General features: G+C 39.2%; 1 protein-coding gene across 2 annotated transcripts in view; it reads left to right on the top strand.

Annotated features, from left to right (window-relative positions):
* The window catches only part of CHM (CHM Rab escort protein), a 189,027-nt gene that overhangs the window by 126,432 nt on the left and 36,068 nt on the right, over positions 1 to 26,527 (top strand). For both annotated transcript variants that reach the window (XM_024129495.3, XM_055081972.1), the window contains 3 exons: positions 11,265 to 11,369; positions 11,778 to 11,841; positions 17,098 to 17,194. In XM_024129495.3, the coding sequence (XP_023985263.1) occupies positions 11,265 to 11,369; positions 11,778 to 11,841; positions 17,098 to 17,194 (266 nt within the window). The remainder of the gene's footprint in view (positions 1 to 11,264; positions 11,370 to 11,777; positions 11,842 to 17,097; positions 17,195 to 26,527) is intronic.

Genomic DNA, 26,527 nt, shown 5'->3' with positions numbered 1-26,527 from the left:
TTTGGGTTTTGTTTGTTCTTCTTTCTCTAGTTCCTTTAGGTGTAAGGTTTGTTTGTTTATTTGAGATTTTTTTGTTTCATGAGCTAGGCTTGTATTGCTATAAACATCCCTCTTAGAACTGCTTTTGCTGCATCCCATAGGTTTTGGATCATCGTGTTTTCATTGTCATTTGTCTTTAGGTATTTTTTGATTTCCTCTTTGATTCAATGATCTCTCGGTTATTTAGTAACGTATTGTGTAGCCTCCATGTGTTTGTGTTTTTTACGTTTTTTTCCCTGTAATTGATTTCTAATCTCATAGTGCTGTGGTCAGAAAAGAGGCTTGGTATATTTCAATTTTCTTAAATTTACTGAGGCTTGATTTGTGACCCAAGATGTGATCTATCATGGAGAATGTTCCATGCACACTTGAGAAGAAAGTGTAATCTGCTGGTTTTGGATGTAATGTCCTATAAATATCAATTAAATCTGTGTGGTCTATTGTGTCATTTAAAGCTTGTGTTTCCTTATTAAATTTCTGTTTGGATAATGTCCATTGGTGTAAGTGAGGTGTTAAAGTACCCCACTATTATTGTGTTACTGTCGATTTCCTCTTTTTTAGCTGTTAGCATTTGCCTTATGTATTGAGGTGCTTCTATGTGGGGTGCATATATATTTATAATTGTTTTATCTTCTTCCTGGATTGATCCCTTGATCATTATGTACTGTCCTTCCTTGTCTCTTGTAACATTGTTTATTTTAAAGTCTATTTTACCTGATACGAGTATTGCTACTCCAGCTTTCTTTTGATTTCCATTTGCATGGAAAATCTTTTTCCATCCCCTCACTTTCAGTCTGTATGTGTCCCTAGGTCTGAAGTGGGTCTCTTGTAGATAGCATATATATGGATTTTGTTTTTGTATCCATTCAGCGAGCCTGTATCTTTTGGTTGGAGTACCTAACCCATTCGCATTTAAGGTAATTATCGATATGTATGTTCCTATTACCATTTTCTTAATTGTTTTGGGTTGTTTTTGTAGGTCCTTTTCTTCTGTTATGTTTCCCACATAGACAAGTTCCTTTAGCATTTGTTGTAGAGCTGGTTTGGTGGTACTGAATTCTCTTCGCTTTTGCTTGTCTGTAAACATTTTGATTTCTCCATCAAATCTGAGTGAGATCCTTGCCGGGTAATCTTGGTTGTAGGTTCTTCTCTTTCATCACTTTAAATATGTCATGCCAGTCCCTTCTGGCTTGTAGAGTTTCTGCTGAGACATCAGCTGTTAACCTTATGGGAGTTCTCTTATATGTTATTTGTCCTTTTTCCCTTGCTGCTTTCAGTAATTTTTTTTGTCTTTAATTTTTTTTTCAAAACAAATGAATAAAATTTTAATTTTTGAAATTTTTTACATTTACCATAATTTACGTTTTGGGGAAAATATTAAAGTTTTCTGTACTAATTACAATTTCATCTTTTTTTTAACATCTTTATTGGAGTATAATTGCTTTACAATGGTGTGTTAGTTTCTGCTTTACAACAAAGTGAATCAGTTATACATATACATATGTTCCCATATCTCTTCCCTCTTGCATCTCCCTCCCTCCCACCCTCCATATCCCACTGCTCTAGGTTGTCACAAACCACCTAGCTGATCTCCCTGTGCCATGCGGCTGCTTCCCACTAGCTATCTATTTTACATTTGGTAGTGTATATATGTCCATGACACTCTCTCACTTCGTCACAGCTTACCCTTCCCCCTCCTCATATCATCAAGTCCATGCTCTAGTAAGTCTGTGTTTTATTCGCCTCCTAACCCTAGGCTCTTCATGACATTTTTTTTCTTAGATTCCATATATGTGTGTTAGCATATGGTATTTGTTTTTCTCCTTTCTAGATTTTTTGATGATGGCCATTCTGACTGGTGTGAGATGATATCTCATTGTAGTTTTGATTTGCATTTGTCTAATGATTAATGATGTTGAGCATTCTTTCATGTGTTTGTTGGCAATCTGTATATGTTCTTTGGAGAAATGTCTGTTTACGACTTCTGCCCATTTTTTGATTGAGTTGTTTTTTGTTGTTGTTGCTATTGACCTTCATGAGTTGCTTGTAAATTTTGGAGATTAATCCTTGGTAAGTTGCTTCATTTGCAACTATTATCTCCCATTCTGAGGGTTGTCTTTTGGTCTTCTTTATGGTATCCTTTGCTATGCAAAAGCTTTTAAGTTTCATTTGGTCAAATTGTTTATTTTTGTTTTTATTTCCATTTCTCTAGGAGGTGGGTCAAAAAGGATCTTGCTGTGATTTATGTCATAGAGTGTTCTGCCTATGTTTTCCTCTAAGAGTTTGATAGTGTCTGGCCTTACATTTAGGTCTTTAACCCATTTTGAGTTTATTCTTGTGTGTGGTGTTAGGGATTGTTCTAATTTCATACTTTTACATGTAGCTGTCCAGTTTTCCCAGCACCACTTATTGAAGAGGCTGTCTTTTCTCCACTGTATATCCTTCCCTCCTTTATCAAAGATAAGGTGACCATATGTGTGTGGGTTTATCTCTGGGCTTTCTATCCTGTTCCATTGATCTATATTTCTGTTTTTGTGCCAGTACCATACTGTCTTGATTACTGTAGGTTTGTAGTATAGTCTGAAGTCAGGGAGCCTGATTCCTCCAGCTCCATTTTTCGTTCTCAAGATTGCTTTGGCTGTTCGGGGTCTTTTGTGTTTCCATACAAATTGTGAAATTTTTTGTTCTAGTTCTGTAAAAAATGCCAGTGGTAGTTTGATAGGGATTGCATTGAATCTGTAGATTGCTTTGGGTACTAGAGTCATTTTCACAATGTTGATTCTTCCAATCGAAGAACGTGGTATATCTCTCCATCTGTTTGTATCATCTTTAGTTTCTTTCATCAGTGTCTTATAATTTTCTGCATACAGGTCTTTTGTCTCCTTAGGTAGGTTAATTCCTAGATATTTTATTCTTTTTGTTGCAATGGTAAATGAGAGTGTTTCTTAATTTCACTCTCAGATTTTTCATCGTTAGTGTATAGGAATGCCAGATATTTCTCTGCATTAATTTTGTATCCTGCTACTTTACCAAATTCATTGATTAGCTCTAGTAGTTTTCTGGTAGCATCTTTAAGATTCTCTATGTAGAGTATCATTTCATCTGCAGTGACAGCTTTACTTCTTCTTTTCCGATTTGTATTCCTTTTATTTCTTTCTCTTCTCTTTTTGCTGTGGCTAGAAGTTCCAAAACTGTGTTGAATAAGAGTGGTGAGAGTGGGCAACCTTGTCTTGTGCCTGATAATGAAAATGGTTTCAGTTTTTCACCATTGAGCATGATTTTGGCTGTGGCTTTGTCATGTATGACTTTTATTATGTTGAGGAAAGTTCCCTCTATGCCTACTTTCTGCAGGGTTTTTATCATAAATGGGTGTTGAATTTTGTCAAAAGCTTTCTCTGCATCTATTGAGATGATCATATGCTTTTTCTTCTTCAGTTTCTTGCTTTCTGCAGGGTTTTTATCATAAATGGGTGTTGAATTTTGTCAAAAGCTTTCTCTGCATCTACTGAGATGATGATGATCATATGGTTTTTCTCCTTCAGTTTGTTGATATGGTATATCACGTTGTTTGATTTGCATGTATTGAAGAATCCTTGCATTCCTCGAATAAACCCCACTTGATCATGGTGTATGATCCTTTTAATGTGCTGTTGGATTCTGTTTGCTAGTATTTTGTTGAGGATTTTTACATGTATGTTCATCAGTGATATTGGCCATTAGTTTTCTTTCTTTGTGATGTCTTTGGTTTTGGTATCAGGGTGATGGTCGTCTCAGAGAATGAGTTTGGGAGTGTTCCTCCGTCTACTATCTTTTGGAAGAGTTTGAGAATGATAGGTGTTAGCTCTTCTCTAAATGTTTGATAGAATTCGCCTGTGAAGCCATCTGGTCCTGGGCTTTTGTTTGTTGGAAGATTTTTAATCACAGTTTCAATTTCAGTGCTTGTGATTGGTCTGTTCATATATTCTATTCCTTCCTGGTTCACTCTCGGCAGGTTGTGCATTTCTAAGAATTTGTCCATTTCTTCCAGGTTGTCCATTTTATTGGCATACAGTTGCTTGTAGTAATCTCTAGTAATCTTTTGTATTTCTGCAGTGTCCATTGTTACTTCTCCTTCTTCAATTCTAATTCTAATGATTTGAGTCTTCTCCCTTTTGTTTTCTTTTTCATTTATTTCTGATCTGATATTTATGATTTCTTTCCTTCTGCTCACATTGGGCTTTTTTTGTTCTTCTTTCTGTAATTGTTTTAGGTGTAAAGTCAGCTTGTTTATTTGAGATGTTTCTTGTTTCCTGAGGTAGGTTTTTAGTGCTATTTTAATCTCTATTTGTTTGTTCTTTAATTCTTGTAGGTTTTTGTAAAACATTTCTTGCATCTTCTGGATCCTGCCTTCATTATTTTTCTGAGGTCCTCGATCATCTTCAGTACATTATTCTGAATTCTTTTTCTGGAAGGTTGCCTATCTCCACTTCATTTAGTTGTTTTTCTGGGGTTTTATCTTGTTCCTTCATCTGGTACATAGCCCTCTGCCTTTTCATCTTGTCTGTCTTTCTGTGGATGTGGTTTTTGTTCCACAGGCTACAGGATTGTAGTTCTTCTTGCTTCTGCTGTCTGCCCTCTGGTGGATGAGACTGTCTAAGAGGCTTGTGCAAGTTTCCTGATGGGAGGGACTGGTGGTGGGTAGAGCTGGCTGTTGTTCTGGTGGGCAGAGCTCAGTAAAACTTTAATCCACTTCTCTGCTGGTGGGTGGGGCTGGGTTCTCTCCCTGTTGGTTGTTTGGCCTGAAAGGACCCAACACTGGAGCCTACCCAGGCTCTATGGTGGGGCTAATGGTGGACTCTGGGAGGGCTCACGCCAATAAGTACTTCCCAGAACTTCTGCTGCCAGTGTCTTTGTCCTCTGAGTGAGACACAGCCACCCCCTGCCTCTGCAGGAGCCCCTCCAACACTAGCATATAGGTCTGGTTCAGTCTCCTCTGGGGTCACTGCTCCTTCCTCTGAGTCCCGATGCACACACTACTTTGTGTGTGCCTTCCACGAATGGAGTCTCTGTTTCCCCCAGTCCTGTGAAAGTCCTGCAATCAAATCCTGCTAGCCTTCAAATTCTGATTCTTTAGGAATTCCTCCTCCCTTTGCCAGACCCCCAGGTTGGGAATTCTTGCGTGGGACTCAGAACCTTCACTCCAGTGGGTGGACTTCTGTGGTATAAGTGAGTCACCCACCCAGCAGTTATGGGCTTTGATTTTATTGTGATTGCGCCCCTCTACCATCTCATTGTGGCTTCTCCTTTGTCTTTGGATGTGGGGTATCTTCTTTGGTGAGTTCCAGTGTCTTCCTTTCAATGATTGTTCAGCAGTTAGTTGTGTTCCTGGTGCTCTCTCAAGAAGGAGTGAGAATACGTCCTTCTACTCTGCCATCTTGAACCTGGTCTTCAAAGTATTTCTTTTTCATAAAAATAACTTGTGTTGTCTTATTTTTCATTTTTGTTTAATTTGCTCTCCTGAAATCCACATTGACTGTGCTCTCTTGGCTATATTATCTACTGACTCTGCTTTACTAATTTTTAGAGGACATGGGTATCAGTAGTTCTTTTCTCTACCCTCTCATTAAATTCTAATACTGAACCCCTCTGTTGACTGTTTCTGGAGACACTGAATGCTCTTGTTGAGCAGCTTTCTTTTTCATTGCAGCAGTGCTGACCATATAAAACCCCTGTACATTAGATTTGGCCATTTAGCAGTGTAGTATTTGATATTAGGATGGGGTATGGATGACCTTGGACCAGACATGTCTGTAACCAGTAGTCTGAATCTAATTACTTCAGCTAGTGTTCTTGTGAACTTCAGCTGTCTCACTTACTAGATTTTCTGCTATTACTATTTCTTGGAGATATCTTTTTTTCTGATGTCAGGAATAACTCTACCTTTCCCAGGTACTTGGAAGTTAGTAATGAATAGTATGTTAGAACAAGCGTGAGGTGAATGATTCTTAATACCATTTGTCATTGTAGGAAAATCGCCAAATTTCTGATTTTAGTATGTCCCATTTGCATAATGATAGTGGTAATATTCTAGATATTTAATCTCCACCAACCCACATGCTAGTTGCTATGGGGATAAAGAGATAAATAAAACATGAATCTTGCCCTTGTGTACAAAGGTTACAGGCTCTAAGGTCAGGTAGGCCTGGATCTGTACCCTGGCTTCCCCACTTACTAGATGCGTGAACTTTAACAAATTCTGTGATCGGAAGTGATTTGGAAGAAGCACTGTGATGGAAAGAGATTCTTTACCTGCTAAATCAGAGATTCTGTATCTTTGTTTCTGTCTCTGCACTATTCATGTACATGGAATACTTCCATCATCCGTCCATCTATTATTCAGTCATCCATGCACAGTTGTTATCTGTGTGCCAGGCACTGGAGATACAGCACAGAACAAGACAATCATGGTCTTTGTCCTCATGGAGCTTAGAGTCTACTGGGGGACATTAAAGAACAAATAAATTAATGAGATAATTATACATTGAGATCTGTTCAGTATGCAGATCTGGCTTTGTCCCTCCCTATGTAAAAAGTTTCAGTGACTTTATATCACTTCAGAATGAAGTCTGAGACCCTTTTATATGACACATGAGACTCTGGGGTCTGACCTTTGCCTGCCTCTCTCAGCTCATCTCTCTTCTCTCTCTGCTTCCATTTTATTGTCAGTAACACTGAACTGCTTGTTGTTCCCTCCCTGTACTTCTCTTACTTGCCTCTGTACCCCTGCAGATGCTGCCCTTCTACTGAAATGTTCTTCTTATTTGCTTGTTTTAACTGCTTTAAAAGCAGCTAATGTATCACTTCCTCCAAAGAGCATTCCCTGATACTCTGCCCCTCCTCCCCAAGCTTTCACCTCTTACAACAGTGCTTGGCACGTGGTTGTTATGCCACACACTTATGTCAAACAAATGAGTTACCAATGTGTTAGCAGTCCATTGTCTTATTAGACTTAACAAGAGTCTAGGGCAGTGTCAGTGGAGATGGAGAAAAGAGGCTAGTTTTGAGTAGCAGATTAGATGTGGGAAGAGAGATTTTGAGCTAGGGAAACTCTATAACTGCTGGTCATGCCATTAACTGAGACTGGGATTCCAAGTGGGGAAGCAGGTGAGGAGCCATGATTTAACTGTCTATTACCTATCCAGAAAAAATAGGTAATAGACAGTTAAAAATATGGATACAGAGCTTGGGATTGATTACAACAGAGAACCATAGGTTTGGAATTATAATCATGTTTGAGACTATTGGAGTAGATTTTTACCCAAGAAAAATGAGTAATAGGCATTTTGGAATGGTTTCATCGAAGAGGTGGCATTTGAACCAATGTGTTTGAGTAAGTATGGAAGGGGATAGTGAGTAGGGGGAATTATCTTGTTTCCTTCAATTACTGGGAATCTTCTAATTTCCTTAATTAATATATTTTCCTTTTCATGATTTCATATGTGATTTATGTATTCCTTATCATAAAAACAGTTGGGATATTAATTCTGAAGATTATAGAGAATGGATACCTATTTTAATGTTACTTTAATCTTCTGGGCCAAATTCCAGATAAAGAGTTTTCATCTTGCTGATTGTTTTCTTCCTTATCATCATTTTGCTCTTTATGTCCTCATGTCATTGAACCAAGAACTGAATAATTGTTGTGATTTGTTGATTTAGAAAGCTCAGCTCTAGAAATGTTCTGTCTGGCTTCAGTGATTCTTATGATCAGCTTGGTCATTGTGTCTGTGTAACTGGAAATTCCTATCATGTTCCTCCTCAATTTACTATTTATGAGGCTCAGCAAGGCCCTCAACTAAATCCAGAATGTTGTTAATCTTTAATGGCTTCCTCAGGTTCATGTGGGAGGGGTGGACAAGGGGATATTTTAATGTCTCTGGCAGCACTGTTTCATTTTGTTGTTTTTCATTACTTGAATGTCATAATTTTTTATATTAATCTTTGTAATACAAAGTCTAAGTCTAGGTACCAAATCAATATTCCTTTACTCGTTGTTCTCCCAATTAGGCCTAATATATGACAGTAAGTAAGTATCTGAGGGGAAAACAAATCTTATCACTTTCTTAAATGTATTTTGGTTTGAACAGCTTTGCTCAGGCCTGGAGCCTTAGTACTTTAGCATGAGACTATCAGGTAAGTTGTATTATCATCTACCAGACTGACTAGGCACATGTGACCATCACCTCAATTTCTGCAGAAATCAATATTTTTTTCTGTAGCAATAGCTCTTGACTTTTCTCCACCTAGCACAGGGTAAAGATACAACAGTACTGTGGCACACTACATGGTGATTCTTCCCTGGGATTTGGGAGCTTATCAGAATCTCCAGGGGTACTTATAATTTGAAAAAGTCCCCCAGGTGTGATTCTGATTTGCTTCCTTCTCCTCCTTCTCCTTTAAGAATCACTGTTTCATCCAGAAGCTTCAGCATAAAGAGGCACATTTATTGGCATATTGTGCTTGCATAGTTGAGCTCCCCAATCTCCATGCACCCATCCTTCCCTCTTGAGTGGTCCTCAGTAGTTCTAATACCGTAATTTCTGAAACCAATGTCTGCCTGTCACCAAAGGTGTAACTACCACCAAAGCAGCCCCATTAGTGTTTGGAAGCCTATAAGCAAGGAGCTCTCCACAAGCTTGAGGGCAAGGTTTAGTTGTGTGGTTTATTTAAATGGGAGCCCTTTGCAAAGACTTAGACTGGAGTCCAAGATTTGTACTAACATCACTCCCTCTCTCAATTTGATTCCAACATTTTATGGTGAAAATTTTCAACTCTACGCCAATGTTGAAAGAATTTTAAGATGATCACCTATATATCCACCACCTAGATTCTGCAGTTAACATTTTAATATGCTTGCTTAATCATATGTCTACCCAAATATTCATCCCTCTGTTCATCTATTCACCTTTTTAAGCATTTCACAGTAAATTCCAGATATCAGTTCAATTCCCCCTAAACACTTCAGTATGCATGTCATTAACTAGAGTTTAATATTTGTTTACAGCTTTTTCTTCTGATGTAATATTTACATATGATAAAGTGCAAAAATCTTTTTTTTAAATATTTATTTAGGCTGTTCTGGGTCTTGGTTGTGGCACACAGGATCTTCATTGCTGCATGCGGGCTCTTTAATTGGGGCATGCAGGTAGGGTCTAGTTCTCTGACCAGAGATTGAACCTGGGCCCCCTGCATTGGGAGTGTCTTAGCCACTGGATCACCAAGGAAGTCCCTAAAGTGCCCAAACCTTAAGTGCTCATTACCTGAGTGCTGACAGATGATAAATCTGTATAACCCAAATCCCTATCAAGATATAGAAGATTTTTACACCCTCTTTTTTCTGCCCAGATTATTCCCTCTTGACTTTGTATAGTCTCTGAGTTAAAGGTAAGAAAAAGGCTTGTCAGTGTTTCCAGGACAAATAGGGATCAATGCTTCATGATGGATCAGTAGATTTCTCTTTTCCCTCGCCAAAGTACCTTGTGTTTTAAATTATATATGAAATGTCTTAAAGAGACTGAGAGAATTCCCTGGTGGTCCATTGGTTAGGGCTCGGTACTTTTACTGCCAGGGCCCGGGTTCGATCCCTGGTCAGGAAACTAAGATCCCACAAGCCTCGCGGCACAGCCTCCCCAATTTTTGTTTTAATTAAAATAAATAAATAAATAAAACAGGAAACTGAATGAGTAACTTGCCTTTCAGTTTTTAAATACTTATTTTGGAAAATAGGTATAAATACCTTATATCTATGTAGTTAAGTATTTTATAAAGAGAGAACTCTAGTTTAATGAAATGTGAGGAGATATGCATAGAAACATAAGTGGGGAAGAGAAAGGAAGTGGAATGGAGGTGAGATGGGGAACAAAATCACGTAAATATTAATGTAATATAACATATGCATTAATATGTAGTTAATTGATTAAAAATATGTGTATCTAACATCACAAGATATCATAGTCTATCCTGATGACAGTGGCATGCCATTTATTCAAGAGTATCAGCATATCATAATCTGCCTTTAGGAAATACATTAAATTCCTCTCACAATTGGCCTTGGATATTTGTCATTTTACTGTTAATGCCTTTATGCCTAGTAAATAGCTCTTACTTGGCTTATTTTTAGAGTGATGTAACATATTTTAATTTATACCAGTATATTTAAAATATGACATAAGTTTGAAATTATTTGCTTGAGTTTTATGAGGAGCAACACATAAGTGTATTTCTAATAAAATAATTCTAGTCCCGAAAGGAAAGCTGTGATAAAAGTAAATTGTGCTATTTCTATAATAAAAAGATATAGAAAACATGCAGGCATTTGCATATAGTTCCTGAAATATTGCATACTGGCTTTGTCAGTTCTGGTAAGTCCATTTCAAGGATGTTTCCCTTAGTCCATTAGTTTGGATAATGAGCCCTATAAAGTACATTTATAACTTGTGGCACTGTAAGGAGATGGATTCTAATTTTCATCCTTTTATCTAGACACATTGAAAGAAGGTCAATGGAGGGTTCTATATTATTCATTTTCCCAACACATATCAGATGACAGAGACCTGATAATGTCCATGCATAAGTGTTTTCCTTATTTGGAAACAGCACTTGAAAGAAATCTTTATATGATCATCCTTTGGAGTAGAGTGGAAACAGATATTAAAAGAAGCTCCATCCCGTTTTTCTGGTTTAAAACATTATCACACGTGTGACAAGATAGCTATTCTTGAACAAAAGAGAAAGTGACACTTAACAGAAAAATAAAAAACCTTTAGTGACTTTTATAGGCTGTGAATGATATAACAAGATATTTAATCAACTTTTCCTCCCCCTCTTCTTAGTTCTGTTAAGGAAAAAAAAAAAAGCCTGTTTCCTAAACAAAGAAAAAGTTTCTATGTTCCTAAACATTAGAAAAGCTTATAGAATAATACTTGTCCTAGCTTTATTCTTATTATTAAGCATTCAAATAAATAAGTTCTAGTCTATACTTATTTTATAGTTTAAAAGACTTCAAAATAGCAACAAGAATGTATATTCTGCAGGTTAGTGAAGTTTTGTGTCAAAAATGTGAAGTTGTAGGCAATTTTAAAATCTTTTAAGACATTAGTTTTAAAGATTGGTAGCTGATTATGTTCATTTTCTCAATTATGTAATCATTAATGAGAACTATTTTGCTGTGCTTATCTTCTTCGTAGATGTAAAGCAATCATAGATCAGTTTGGTCAGAGAATAATCTCTAAGCATTTCCTTGTGGAAGACAGTTACTTTTCTGAGAACACATGCTCGCATGTGCAATACAGGTAAGGCACCCCTCCAGCCACTCTGCAAGGGAAGGTGAAACTTAGGGAAATTCATCTGTGTGATTATATTGACACTTCTGTATGACTCTGTTCTTCAAGTAAGATGCAAATGTATACCAAACCAAAGATACATTCAGTGTGTTACCACTGTTCTCTTATAAGGTCCGGTTTTGTGGAGGACCCTAGCCTAATGCTGACTCCTTTGCATCAGCTAGGGTCTGTCTCCAGGTCACACATCCTCCTTTCATGAGCCAAGAAAAGATTAAAGCAGAACTTGACTTGGTTTGGGGAGGTGACACTTTTATCATAACAGTTCTTTGAAACATGCCTTCTGGTGGTTGTATAGCTATATAAATGAAATTTATCCATGGAATCTGAGTCACTTATTAACTGTTTTCTGCATTACAGGCAGATCTCCAGGGCAGTCTTGATTACGGATAGGTCTGTACTAAAAACAGATTCAGATCAACAGGTAATTCCAGTCCTGTACTTTATAATAACATGTTACTAACTTAATCTACATGGTAATATGTGTAAATTAATATCGGTGAAATAAAATATATTAACCAATATGTACTAATACATTTAATGCATTTAAAAAATACATAATGGCAATTATGTAATACTCTTGGTTTCTTAAAGATTTTCAGTGGAACAAATAATTGCATCTTATGTAACAGATTTATTCTAGGAATATTGAAATCGTAGTTTTTTTACAGCTATTTCTGTGAAATTGAAAGTATATTACTATGAGAAGAAAAGCATTTAGAAGCATTTAAAAATCTTGGAGGAAAAGGCTTTATGGTAACCAATCCTACAGCAGTGGTGGTAAGCTCACCATTAGGGGCCCGGTGTGAATGAATATCAGCACACGTTTTCAGTTCTGACATTTCCTCATCACCATGGTTCATTTTGGTACCCCCTTCCTCCTCATAACCCCTGATTCGATAGAAATATCTTTATACCTGTGGTTTTTCCTCAGTTTTAACACTTAAATTCCAGAAGTATGCTCCCTTCTCCTTCTGACCATAGTTTACAGGACTGATAAAATCAGCGTTCTCAGTAAGTGTGACTGTCAGACCTATCCTATATGCTACTGCTAAAAATAGGTTCCGATATTTCCTTAAGTTGGAAGCTTTGTATTATATAAAGCAAATATGTTAATTTTACTAGTGAGTGCAAATTCTTTCATTTAATCATTCAGCAGACAATGAGTGCCTTCGACATGCCAGCCAGTGTGCTGGGTTCTGAGGAGATAGTGCTGACCGTGATAGCATCTGTGCCCTCATAGCTTGCAGTCTAGAGGATACAGATACAGACAGATAAATAGCAACGACAGTACAGTGTGACAGGTGTGAGCGAGAAGTGGTAAAGTCATAGCACTCATCACACTGTCTGTAGTTGCCAGTTTACTTGTCTGTAGCTCCCAGTAAACCATAAGCTTTGTGAATGGGTCGAAGAGTGACAAAGGCAGAAAAGTGAAGAGAACAAACAGATGCTTCTAAAGAAGCTAAGCTGGGAAGAGTAAGAGGGAAGAAGTGATTCCTGCAGAGGGATGTGGAAGCGAAGAGGGCATTTCTTTAAAGTATTAAAGCAGCGGTCCCCAACACTTTTGGCACCAGGGACCAGTTTCGTGGAAGACAGTTTTTCCATGAACCGGGGTTGGGGGGATGGTTTGGGGATGATTCAAGCACATTACATTTGTTGTGCGCTTTATTTCTATTATTATTACATTGTAATATATAATGAAATAATTATACAACTCACCATATGGCAGAATCAGTGGGGGTCCTGAGCTTGTTTTCACTTGCGACTCACTGAGAGGGTTTTGATATGAGTTTGCAAGCAATTGATTTATTATGGTCTCTGTGCAGTCAAACCTCTCTGCTAATGATAATCTGTATTTGCAGCCGCTCACCAGCGCTAGCATCACCACTTCAGCTCCACCTCAGATCATCAGGCATTAGTTTCTCATAAGGAGTGTGCAACCTAGATCCCTCGCATGCGCAGTTCACAATAGGGTTCGCACTCCTATGAGAATCTAATGCCACCACTGATTTGATAGGAGGCGGAGCTCAGGTGGTAACGCGAGCAATGGGGAACGGCTGTAAATACAGATGAAGCTTCACTCGCTTGCCTGCCGCTCACCTCCTGCTGTGCGGCTCGGTTCCTAACAGGCCACAGACACCGGTACCCATCCGTGGCCCGGGGGTTGGGGCCCCGTGTATTAGAGTATATTCCAACTGTTGGGGATGGGGCCAGTAAAGAGGGAGAGGTTGAAGGTTCCCAGGAGAAAAGGAGGATAATTGATGCAGCAAGGTCCAGATAAAGGCTGGGGAGGATGGGATTCAGAGAACAGGTAAAAAACATTACCCTTAGATGGGATGTGAGACACTTTGAAATAAGAGGGTGAATGCAGGAGAATTTGTAGGTTTGGGAGTTCCCATCTGATGGGTTCTATTTACTTTTTAAATTACAAGGTGAGGTTATCTCCTGAGAATGGGGGTGTGAGTGTGGGGATGGGTCAAAGCTCACGGAAAGGTGTAAAATAATCACCGTGGAGAGTGACCTGTCTCGTGGTCAGATGGCTGGGCAGTGTTGAGGGGTCCAATTGAGTCTGGAGGTCATGGGTTTACAGTGGCATTAATCTGCTCTGATCCTTCCAGCTTTTTCATTCTCTTACCCCCACCCAGCCTACTCATTGACCTATTAAAAGAGACCTACAATTCCTTGTTCCCTCTGTTTCCTCTGGGATTACCAGCTCCCTTCTGCCCTCTTCCTTTTCCGTGTCCTAGACCACATGGTGGATCTTCTGAACTGCTCTTTCTCCAACACCTTCAATTCCCCTGTAGCCATATTCTTCCTCTGCACCCACAGAGGAAAGTCCCATCCCTGGATGAAGCTGGGATCTACGCCTGGATCACTAAGGGCTGATTGGGAAAACAGTACAACCAGACAGACTGGCGCCACCACAGTGTTGGGGGCACCAACCTCATCCAGCAGGACCCTCAGTACCCACCACCAGTTAGCTCCTCACTGGCTCAGACAGTGCCCTCTCCCCTCAGAGCCTAGTCCAACTTTTCACTATTTTACCCACCTTTAGCCCTCTCACTCTTCCCCATCACTTTGTTGAGAAAAGTAACGACACCTACTAAGCACAGTGCCCTTTAACCTCCTGCCCGACCACCCACAATTTATGTACACCAGCACAGAGACTAATGAGGGGTCTCCCCTCCTTGTCCAAGGCCAAGCCCTTTCACCAGCACCCTTGACACACACATGCACCCACACCAGCCTGTATGCCTGCTCTCTCCTACATTTTCAGCCTCTCCCCACTATTGGCACCTTCCCCTCAACCTATACACATGTATTAGCATTTTCTGTTCCAAAAATTAAAATAATAAGGCAAACAGAAAAATGCTCCCTTGAGTCTGCCCCCATCTGTAGCTAGTATCCAATCTCTTCCCTGCTTCTGTCAACATTTTTGAGATGGTATCTCTACTTGCTGCCTCCAGCTCCTTACCTCTCATTCATTTCTAGACCAACCAACCTGGCTTCTACCCTCCCATTCCAACCATAGTTTCTCTTGGTAATTTTATTAATAACTTTATACTAGTCAAGACCACAGGGCGTTTTGGGGGTTTTGTTTACTAGGTCTTTTCTGGTATATTTGACAGTGTTGATTATTCCCTTTCTCTTGAAACTCTCTACTCCTTTGGCTTCCATGACACTGTGTTCTCCTGGTTGTCCTCATAACTCTCTGGCTATTCCCTCTCTGTCTCCTCTGTGGGCTCTATCCTCCTCTTAAATATCGGGCCTCTTCAGGGTTCTCAGCCCACCATATCTGTTACTCTTTGCACACTTGCTGCTTGACTCCATGTACTCTCATGGTTCCAACTCTGCATAAAAGTTGGTGACAGCCTTCCACTTGTATATCTCCCAGGACTTTTGGCCCGCAGGCCAAATTTCCTACTGGACATCTGTCCCAGGGACTCCTCAAACTGAACATAGTCAGAGCTGAACTCACCGTCTTCGCTCTCCAAACTACTCATCCATCGCTTCCTACTTCCATGAAAGCACTTACATCCTTCCAACAACAACTTCTTCCTCCTATCTCTGACATCTCATGAGCCTCCAGGTCCTTGTCACTGTACATCCTAGAAGTTGCTCCAGTCTGCTTTTCCTCTTGATCCTTATTCTCACTGCTCCAGTTTTGGAACTCATCACCTCTTCCTTCTAACTGGTCACCCTGCTTCTCATCTTCTCTCCTATAAATCTATCCTCCATACAGCCATCAGAGAGATCAATCTAAAATGTACACCTGGCCTGCCTTTTTTTGTTTCCTATATGAGTTTCTTTTCCCCTTTTTAAATTTTTGAAGCACAAATAAAATGATGAGACTTAGAGGAAAGAGTAGGTGTCGGTCTAGATAAATTTTATGGAAGTGGTATTAAAGTGTTGAAGGAATTATCTTTTGATGGCTGTTATAATCTCTCTGAGATTTAAGACAGTTACATTCTCAGAGTTCAGACAGAAGGCACTGTGGTAGGGGGTCACTGATTATATCTCAATTTTTTAAAAAAAATAAAGATGATAGTTGTAGGAAACAAAAGAAGTACTTACGTGTTGATACAGTCCTTAAGATACCTTTCCAGTTATAATCATGTTATTAGTCATAGTCATTTGATAATTATCATACGACATTAAATCCATGTTTTAGTGTTCCTCTCTCTTTAATGCTAAAGTACAACACTTTTTATCATAGACAGCAGCAAAAGGAGTTAAGAGGAATATGGAGAACACAATTTTTGAGACATTGTAAAACCCAAAATGTATACACAGGTAATGATAATAAGATAGTCATAATTATCAAAATAATTTCTATTTTCAGAACTTGTAGGCATTTCCTCAGTAGGCTATCAATGTGACATTGCCAGTCAAAAATCTAAGCATAATGCTCACAGGTAAAAGTACAAATGGGGCTTTGCTTTTTGGCAATGTTTCCTATATAAAATAGTATAGTTTCCTCAGATTGAAGATTAAATTGAAAATTAATATTGAAGCTTTTGGTTCTGTAGAGAAACACTGACCTGATGGTTATTTAAAGTCTTTTAAATATAAAGCCATATAGCATATGAGTGGTGCCTAGGGCAGCATACTACATATTAATGGAGTCCTTAAATTACTTTGAAGCCATTCATTTTGAAACATTTTGGTATATATTTAGCTGTACTTTGGTATATTTTGACATATACTTTGCTTATTTCAATTTCTTTGCAATTTGTAACATTTTAAATTTTTAGTGCTCTATAACTGCTAATTTTAGCCAATATGAATAATCAAAATTAATTTAATGTGCTCTGATTTCAAACAGTGAAGTGCATACAACTCAGAAGTAATTAATCATATCCTTTGAAAATATGTAGTAAGTGAAGGATTTAATAAATATTAAAGATATTTGAAATATTTATTGTCTACAAATTAAAGGACTGCAATATATAACATATGTAAATATATCAATAATGCAGAAACTGGACATTAGGACACATATGCATGCTTTATGTTTCAAACTGTGTTCTAAAATTCAATCCTTCCAGATCAATGTTTTTCAAACATCAATGAGTGTTTGAAAAAAGACTCTCAGTTTGGAAGTTAATTACACTCTAATGATAGAAGACTGAAAATGAGATCTAACAGCTATGTCTGATATTTTGTTTCTGCTTTTCAGATTTCCATTTTGACAGTGCCAGCAGAAGAACCAGGAGCTTTTGCTGTTCGGGTCATTGAGTTATGTTCCTCAACAATGACATGCATGAAAGGCACATGTAAGCACAACAGAGTATTGTATTTTGTCTTTTGTGTTTGTTTAGGAAGCAAACGGGGACAGCTGTTGTTACCATTGTCAGGGTTGTGTTAATAGAGTTTTGCCATATATATATATATTTTTTTAATTCACAGTATTTGTTCAAACAGTGTATGTTCATACAGTAAGTCATTTCATACCTTCCCCTTGCCTCTAAATATTTCTATGGCTAAATCTTCACAGGCAGCATTGTTAACCTCTCCGGTGAAAGGATTTCTGTGACTTTCCAATTCTTTCTTTTTTTCTTTAACATCTTTATTGGAGTATAATTGTTTACAATGTTGTGTTCGTTTCTGCTGTATATCAAAGTGAATCAGCTATATGTATACATATATCCCCATATGCCCTTCCTCTTGTGTCCCCTCCCACCCTCCCTATACCACCCCTCTAGGTGGTCACAGAGCACCCAGCTGATCTCCCTGTGCTATGTGGCTGCTTCCCACTAGCTATGTGTTTTACATTTGGTAGTGTATATATGTCAATGCTACTCTCTCACTTTGTCCCAGCTTACACTTCCCCCTCCCCATGTCCTGAAGTCCATTCTCTGCATCTGCATCTTTATTCCTATCCTGCCTCTAAGTTCATCAGAACCTTTTTTTTAGATTCCATGTATATGTGTTAGCATATGTTATTTGTTTTTCTCTTTCTGACTCACTTCACTCTGTATGACAGACTCTAGGTCTATCCAACTCACTATAGAGGACTCTATTTCTCCACACCCTCTCCAGCATTTATTGTTTGTAGGTTTTTTGATGATGACCATTCTGACCAGTGTGAGGTGATACCTCACTATAGTTTTGATTTACATCTCTCTAATGATTAGTGATGTTGAGCATCCTTTCATGTGTTTGTAGGCAATCCATGTATCTTGTCTGGAGAAATGTTTATTTAGGTCTTCTGCCCATTTTGTGATTGGGTTGTTTGTTTTTTTTTTATATTGAGCTACATGAGTTGCTTGTAAATTTTGGAAATTAATCCTTTGTCAGTTACTTCATTTGAAAATAGTTTCTCCCATTCTGAGGGTTGTCTTTTCATCTTGTTTATGGTTTCCTTTGCTGTGGAAAACCTTTTAAGTTTCATTAGGTTCCATTTGTTTATTTTTTATTTTATTTCCATTTCTCTAGGAGGTGGGTCAAAAAGGATCGTTTTGTGATTATGTCATAGAGTGTTCTGCCTATATTTTCCTCTAAGGGTTTTATAGTGTCCATCATGTTTAATGTGTCATTTAATGCTTGTGTTTCCTTATTTGTTTTCTTTTGGATGATCAGTCCATTGGTGAAAGTGGGGTGTTAAAGTCCCCTAGTAGTATTGTGTTACTGTTGATTTCCCCTTTTATGCCTGTTAGCATTTGCCTTATGTATTGAGGTGCTCCTATGTTGGGTGCAGAAATATTTACAATTGTTATATCTTCTTCTTGGATTGATCCCTTGATCATTATGTAGTGTTCTCTGTGTCTTTTATAATAGTCTTTATTTTAAAGTCTATTTTGTCTGATATGAGAATTGCTACTCCAGCTTTCTTTTCATTTCCATTTGGATGGAATATCTTTTCCCATCCCATCACTTTCAGTCTGTATGTGTCCCTAGGTCTGAAGTGGGTGTCTTGTAGACAGCCTTCATACGGGTCTTGTTTTTGTATCCATTCAGGTAGTCTGTGTCTTTTGGTGGAGCATTTAATCCATTTACATTTAAGGTAATTATCAATATGTATGTTCCTATTACCATTTTCTTAATTATTTTGGGTTTGTTTTTGTAGGTCTTTTCTTTCTCTTGTGTTTCCTGCCTAGAGAAGTTCCTTTAGCATTTGTTGTAGAGCTGGTTTTGTGGTGCTGAATTCCCTTAGCTTTTGCTTGTTTGTAAAGGTTTTGATTTCTCCATTGAATCTGAATGAGATCCTTGCTGGGTAGAGTAATCTTGGTTGTAGGTTTTTCCCTTTCATCACTTTAAATATGTCCTGCAACTCCCTTCTGGCTTGCAAAGTTTCTGATGAAAGATCAGCTGTTAAGCTTATGGGGATTCCCTTGTATGTTATTTGTTGCTTTTCCCTTGCTGCTTTTAATATTTTTTGTGTATTTAATTTTTTATATTTTGAATATAATGTATCTTGGCATGTTTCTCCTTGGATTTATCCTGTATGGTACTCTCTGCACTTCCTGGATTTGATTGACTATTTCCTTTCCCATGTTAGGAAAGTTTTCAACTATAATTTCTTCCAGTATTTTCTCAGACACTTTCTTTTTCTCTTCTTCTGGGACGCCTATAATTTGAATGTTGGTGCATTTAATGTTGTCCCATAGGTCTCTAAGACTGTCCTCAATTCTTTTCATTCTTTTTTCTTTATTCTTCTCTGTGGTACTTTTTTCCACTAGTTTATCTTCCAGTTCATTTATCAGGTCTTCTGCCTCAGTTATTCTGCTATTGATTCCTTCTAGAGAATTTTTAATTTCATTTATGATGTTGTTCATCCTTGTTTGTTTGCTCTGTAGTTCTTCTAGGTCCTTGTTAAATGTTCCTTGTATTTTCTCCATTCTTTTTCCAAGATTTTGGATCATGTTTACTAACATTACTCTGAATTCTTTTTCAGATAGGCTCTCTTTTTCTTCTTCATTTGTTTGCTCTGGTGGGTTTTTACGTTGCTCCTTCATCTTCTGTGTATTTCTCTGTCTTCTCATTTTGCTTAACTTACTGTGTTTGGGGTCTCTGTTTGTAGTCTGCAAGTTTGTAGTTCCCGTTGTTTTTGTGTCTGCCCCCAGTGGGTAAGGTTGGTTCAGTGGTTGTGTAGGCCTCCTGGTGGAGGGGACAGGTGCCTGTGTTCTGGTGGATGAGGCTGGATCTTGACTTTTTGGGGAGCAGGACTGCGTCTGGTGGTGTGCTTTGGGGGTGTCTGTTAACTTATTATGCTTTTAGTCAGCCTCTCTGTTCATGGGTGGGTTTGTGTTCCTGTCTTGCCAGTTGTTTGGCATGAGGCGTCCAGCACTGGAGCTTGCTGGCCGTTGGGTGGACATGGGTCTTAGCTTTTAGTTGGAGATCTCTGGGATAGCTCTCGCCAATTAATATTACATGGAGCCGGGAGGTCTCTGGTGGTCCAGTGTCCTAAATTTGGGTCTCCCACCTCAGAGGCTCAGGTCTGACACCAGGCTGGAGCACCAAGACCCTGTCAGCCACACAGCTCAGAAGAAAAGGGAGAAATAGAGAAAGGAAAAAAAATTGAAAAAAAATAATAAAATAAAAACAAATAATTAAAGTAATAAAAATAAAAATGTAGTTTAAAAAAATGAGAGAGCAAGGAAACCAATAAACAAATCCACCAATTATAACAAGTGCTAAAAACTATACTAAGATAAACATAAAAATCAGAAACAAATCAGTCACAGACAGCAAACCCCAAGTCTACAGTCGCTCCCAAAGTCCACTACCTCAATTTTGGGTTGATTCCTTGTCTATTCAGGTATTCCACAGATGCAGGTACCTCAAGTTGATTGTGGGGATTTAATCTGCTTCTCCTGAGGCTGCAAGGAGAAATTTCCCTTTCTCTTCTTTGTTTGCACAACTCCTGGGGTTCAGCTTTGGAGTTAGCCCCTCCTCTGCGTGTAGGTTGCCCTCAGGCTTCTGTTCTCCCCAAGGCAGGACGGGGTTAAAGCATCAGCTGATTAGGGGCCTCTGGCTCACTCAGGCTGGAGAGAGGGAGGGGTACCGTAGTTATAATTGGAATGCGGGGCGAGCCTGTGGCAGCAGAGGCCAAAGTGACATTGCACCAGCCTGAGGCATGTGTTCTCCTGGGGAAGTTGTCCCTGGATCACGGGACCCTGGCTGTGGTGGGCTGCACAGGCTCGCGGGGCAGTGCGGTGGTGTGTGGATAGTGACCTGTGCTTGCACACAGGATTCTTGGTGGCTGCAACAGCAGAGTTAGCATTTCATGCCCGTCTCCGGTGTCCGAGCTGATAGCCGCAGCTCACGCCCGTCTCTGGAGCTCATTTAAGCGGTGCTCTGCCTTCTGTGGGCAGACAGGGAAGGAATCCCCTCTCCTCGCGCTTCCTGAAACAACGGTCTGTTGCCTCTTAGGCAGGTCCAGAGTCTTTTCCGGACTCCCTGCCGGCTAGCTGTGGCGCACTAGCCCCCTTCAGGCTGTGTTCATGCAGCCAACCCCAGTCCTCTCCCTGAGCCCGAGCCTCAGCTCCCAGCCTGCGCCCGCCCCGGCGGGTGAGCAGACAAGCCTCTTGGGCTGGTGAGTGCTGGTCGGCACTGATCCTCTGTGTGGGAATCTCTCCGCTTTGCCCTCTGCACCCCCATTCCTGCGCTCTCCTCCGTGGCTCCGAAGCATCCCCCCTCTGCCACCCACAGTCTCTGCCCGCAAAGGGGCTTCTAGTGTGTGGAAACCTTTCCTCCTTCACAGCTCCCTCCCACTGGTGCAGGTACCATCCCTATTCTTTTGTGTCTGTTTTTTCTTTTTTCTTTTGCCTACCCAGGTACATGCGGAGTTGCTAGCCCCCTTCAGGCTGTGTTCATGCAGCCAACCCCAGTCCTCTCCCTGAGCCCGAGCCTCAGCTCCCAGCCTGCGCCCGCCCCGGCGGGTGAGCAGACAAGCCTCTTGGGCTGGTGAGTGCTGGTCGGCACTGATCCTCTGTGTGGGAATCTCTCCGCTTTGCCCTCTGCACCCCCATTCCTGCGCTCTCCTCCGTGGCTCCGAAGCATCCCCCCTCTGCCACCCACAGTCTCTGCCCGCAAAGGGGCTTCTAGTGTGTGGAAACCTTTCCTCCTTCACAGCTCCCTCCCACTGGTGCAGGTACCATCCCTATTCTTTTGTGTCTGTTTTTTCTTTTTTCTTTTGCCTACCCAGGTACATGCGGAGTTGCTTGCCTTTTGGGAGGTCTGAGGTCTTCTGCCAGTGTTCAGTAGGTGTTCTGTATGAGTTGTTCCACATGTAGCTGTATTTTTGATGTATTTGTGAAGAGGAAGGTGATCTCCACATCTTATTCCTCTGCCATCTTGTAGGTCATCCTATTATTCCTTTTAAGTGGACAAACTGAAAGAGCCAGTTCGCAGAGGTCTAGTTCCAAGATCCTTTGCAAGGATTCTTTCTTTAATTTTTTTAAGTTTATTGGAAACTTACTTTCACAAAATTTATTTTCTTTACTGCTAGTTTTCCTCTTTTCCTTCGAATTCTTAATCTTGTTACTGAATTTCTACCATGTATAAATCCTCAATATATTTCTTTTTTATGAGACTAAATTTAGGGACTAATTAATCTATCTATTATTTTATTTGTGTGTATCAAAATTTCTGTCTCACCGCTCTCATGTATCATGCCTCCTACAACATATTTCTTAAAGATGTTTCAGTAAGTTGAAATCAGCATGTATACATTAGCCATCACTATGCCTAGACCTGAACTGTACTTGTAGGGATTATAAAGGAACAGAGGCTGACATTCCTGATTTGAAGTATTCATAATCTTACTGCACATCTAATGGAAAAAGACAGTATTAACTGTGTGCTCTGTTAGGCATATCAGGATAGATAAAGATGAATACAACATAGGCCCTGAACTTGGGGGACTCACAATCTAGTGGGACAGATAAGACAAACACAGAAGTAGCTGTAAGAGGCAGATTATTAAAATACCACAAGAGAAGTACCAACAAACTAGACACTAGAGAGTCATAGGAGGAAAACATAACAGTATCATTAGCTAGGATGTTTTTAAATTCTATAAACATATTAAGTTTTACTGAAACTGTTACATGAATTATGAGAAGCAGAAGACTAATCTGGTTTGGCCTAGTCAAGGAACACTTGACTATGTTTTCAAGTGTAGTGCTATTACTTAAAAAAAAAGACAAAAATGTGATCAAAGAGAAGTGAGATCTTGATGCCAGCAGGGAGAGGGAAGAAAACGTATCCAATATTGCTGTAATCCTAAATTTCCATTTGAAAAAGTAGCTCAGAGAAGGTTTTGTTCCTTTTATAGTGATACAGGTAAATCTTTACCATGACAGCTATCCGTATTGTTTTTCCCCTATTTAGCCAGTTTTTGTGTGTGTCTTTTTATCTGTTAGCATCTTAAGTATAAAATAATACTGCACATTTTTAGTTTTCTAAATTGCATTTATTTTATGAATATTTTTGTAAATTTATTTTTATTGATTATTTTTCTATGTGAAATATTTTGTATTCCCAGTCTAATAATGCATATTCATTGTTGACAATTTGGAAGATGTAAAAAAAGAAAAGTAAAATTACTATAATCTTTCTACCTAGAAATGGTAAATACTTGATTATGTTTATCTTTGTGTATGCATGTATATTTTCATAAAAATGCAATACTAATTTATATACTGTTTTATAATATGCTTTTTAAAAAGACTGAATAATACAACAAAAATCTTTTTGCATGTCTACGATATAATTTTCAATGATTGTGGATATGCCATTTTTATTTAATCCCATGATGTTGGATTGTTTTGAAAAATTTTACTTGATAGTCCTGTAACAAACAGCCATCTTTATAAGTAAATATTTGTGAGCGTCCATTATGTTTTGTATTTTTTGATTTTTTTTAGTGGAATTATTGGGTCAAAGTGAATGGATTTTTAAAAAATTTTGGAATAATTATAGATTCATAGGAATTTGCAAAGATAGTACAGAAAGGTCCTATGTATCCTTCATCCAGTTTCTTCCAATATAGTGCAATATCAAAACCAGGAATGTGACACTGGTACAATGTGTGTATGCAGTTTTATCACATGTGTAGATTCTTATGACATTACCACAGGGATCCCTGTTGTTGCCCTTTTATAGCCACAGCCAAATCCCTCCTTCCCCACACCTGTTACCTAATCCCTGTCAACCACTAATCCGTTTTCCATCTCAATAATTTTGCCATTTTGAGAATTTCATATAAAAGGAATCATACAGTATGCAGTCTTTTGAGATTGACTTTTTTCACTCGGTGTAATTTCGTTAAGGATCCACCAACCTGTTGCATGTATCAATAGTTCATTCCTGTTTATTGCAGAGTAGTATTCCATGGTAAGGTATACTTTCTTCTGGCCTTCATGGTTTCTTATGAGAAATCTGCTGTTGTTTGTTTTTCCCCTATAGCTAGTGTTTGTTTGTTTGTTTTTCTCTCAAGGCTGCTTTCAAGATTTTTTCTTAGTCTTTAATTTTTAGAAGTTTGATTATGATGTGTTTTGGAATGGATTTCTTTGGATTTATTCTATCAATATTTGGAATTTGTGCAGCTTCTTGAATCTGCAGGTTTACATATTTTGTCAAATTTGGGAAATTTTCATCCTTTATTTCTTTGAGTACTTTTCAGCCAACCCTCTTTCTCTTCCTTCTTCTGGGAGGAAACATGTCTATTAGATCTTTCACTATAGTTCCACATGTCTCTGAGGCTCTGTTCATTTTTTTATTCAAAGATATTTATTACACCCATTGACAGCAGTGTACCCTGCTAGATACAGTGGATTATATGAAAGAGTATAGCCAAAGTGGTAACAATACTAAGATAGTATTGATACAGAGAGTACAAAGATAGTACAAAGAGCAAGAAGAGCCCAAACTACATGTATTTCTGTTCATGTTCATATAGTCTATTTTCTCTCTTTTGTTCATATTGTGTCATATTTCTACAGTTCTACTTTTAAGTTCACTGATTCTTTCGTCTGTGCATTCCATTCTGCTCTTGGACCCATCCATTTTGTTTTAAATTTTTAATTATTACATTTTTGGTTTAAAATTTTCCATTTGGTTCTTCTTTAAATCTTCTACTTGTTACTTGTGGAATGCATCATGATTTTCAGAACTCTAGTGAAGAAGCAAGTATCAGGAGACAACTAACCCATGATTGATTAGAACAAGAATTCATTACTAAGATGGAATGAACTGATGAGGGATGGTTATGACTTTTTATTTTTTAGAGTACTGTTAATGTTTTAATGTTCTTTTTTTCTGGATTTAAGGAACCCTTTTTTTTCTTAAGCTATCTATAAATTATAATGATTATGTATATTGTGCTTTGTAAACAGAAATGAACAATTTATCTTTTCTCAAAAAAAAGTCTTCTACTTGTTTGCTAAGGCTTTCTCTTTCTTTGCTGAGACAGTTTGTTTCATTTGTTTCCAGCATGTATGTTTGTAATTGGTCATTGATGCTTTTTTTTTGGCTGTGTTGGGTCTTCAGTGCTGCACACGGGCTTTCTCTGGTTGCGGTGAGCAGGGGCTACTCTTCATTGTAGTGCACGGGCTTCTCATTGCAGTGGCTTCTCTTGTTGCAGAGCACGGGCTCTAGGCACACGGGCTTCAGTAGTTGCAGTGTGTAGGCTCAGTAATTGTGGCGCACGGGCTCAGTTAGTTGTGGCTCGTGGGCTCTAGAGCGCAGGCTCAGTAGTTGTGGTGCACAGACTTAGTTGCTCCGCGGCATGTGGGATCTTCCCAGACCAGGGTTCAAATCCTTCTCCCCTGCATTAGCAGGTGTATTCTTAACCACTGCGCCACCAGGGAAGTCCCTGATGCACTTTTATGATTGCCACATTAAATCTTCAGACAAGTACAGCAGCTGTGTCGTGTTGGCATCTGCTGATTGTCCTTTCTTATTCAAGTTGAGGTTTTCCTGGTTCTTGGTATAATGAGTAATTTTGGACTGATACCCAGGCATTTTTGTTACATGATGGGACTTAGATCTTATTCTTAGGCTTCCTCTGACACTGCTCTGGTGGGGAAAGGGAGTGCTCCCTTGTTACTGCCAGGTGGTAGTGGAAGTCCTGGTTCCCCACTTGGCCTCTCCTGGCACCCAGAGGCTGGAGAACTTCCTTATTACTGCTGAGTGATTGTAGTGCCGGCTCTCCACTAGGCCTCCACTCATTCCAACCTGGCTAGGAGAAGCAGCAGTGTCTTGACACTGCTCCCCACATGGCCTCAATGACACCGTGGGGAGAGGGTGTGACCTCGTTACTCAGGCAATGGTGAGAGACTTCACTCTCCATTTGGCCTCCTATGACACCACCACAGTGGGGCTGGGGAGTGGTCCTCATTACTGCTGGGAAGGGGTGAAAATCAAGGATCCCATCATGGTCTCTGCTGACATGGTAGAGGATGGGGACTCTTTCTCCTTGTGGGGATGAAAGTCCTGGCTCCATACTTGGCCTTCTTTGACACCACCCTACCAGGGAGGTTGGGGCACCTCATTACAGCCTGGTGAAGAGTGGAAGTCTGCATTCCCCATTCAGCCTTTAATGGTGAGTGTAGAGGTGGGGCCTTGGTTTTTTTCTATGGTCTTTGACTGGGGTAGAACAA

This window comes from Physeter macrocephalus, chromosome 21 (assembly GCF_002837175.3).
Source record: "Physeter macrocephalus isolate SW-GA chromosome 21, ASM283717v5, whole genome shotgun sequence".
NCBI lineage: Eukaryota > Metazoa > Chordata > Mammalia > Artiodactyla > Physeteridae > Physeter > Physeter macrocephalus.
Note: the sequence above shows the minus strand (reverse complement) of the source record. Positions and strands in the feature narration are given on the sequence as shown.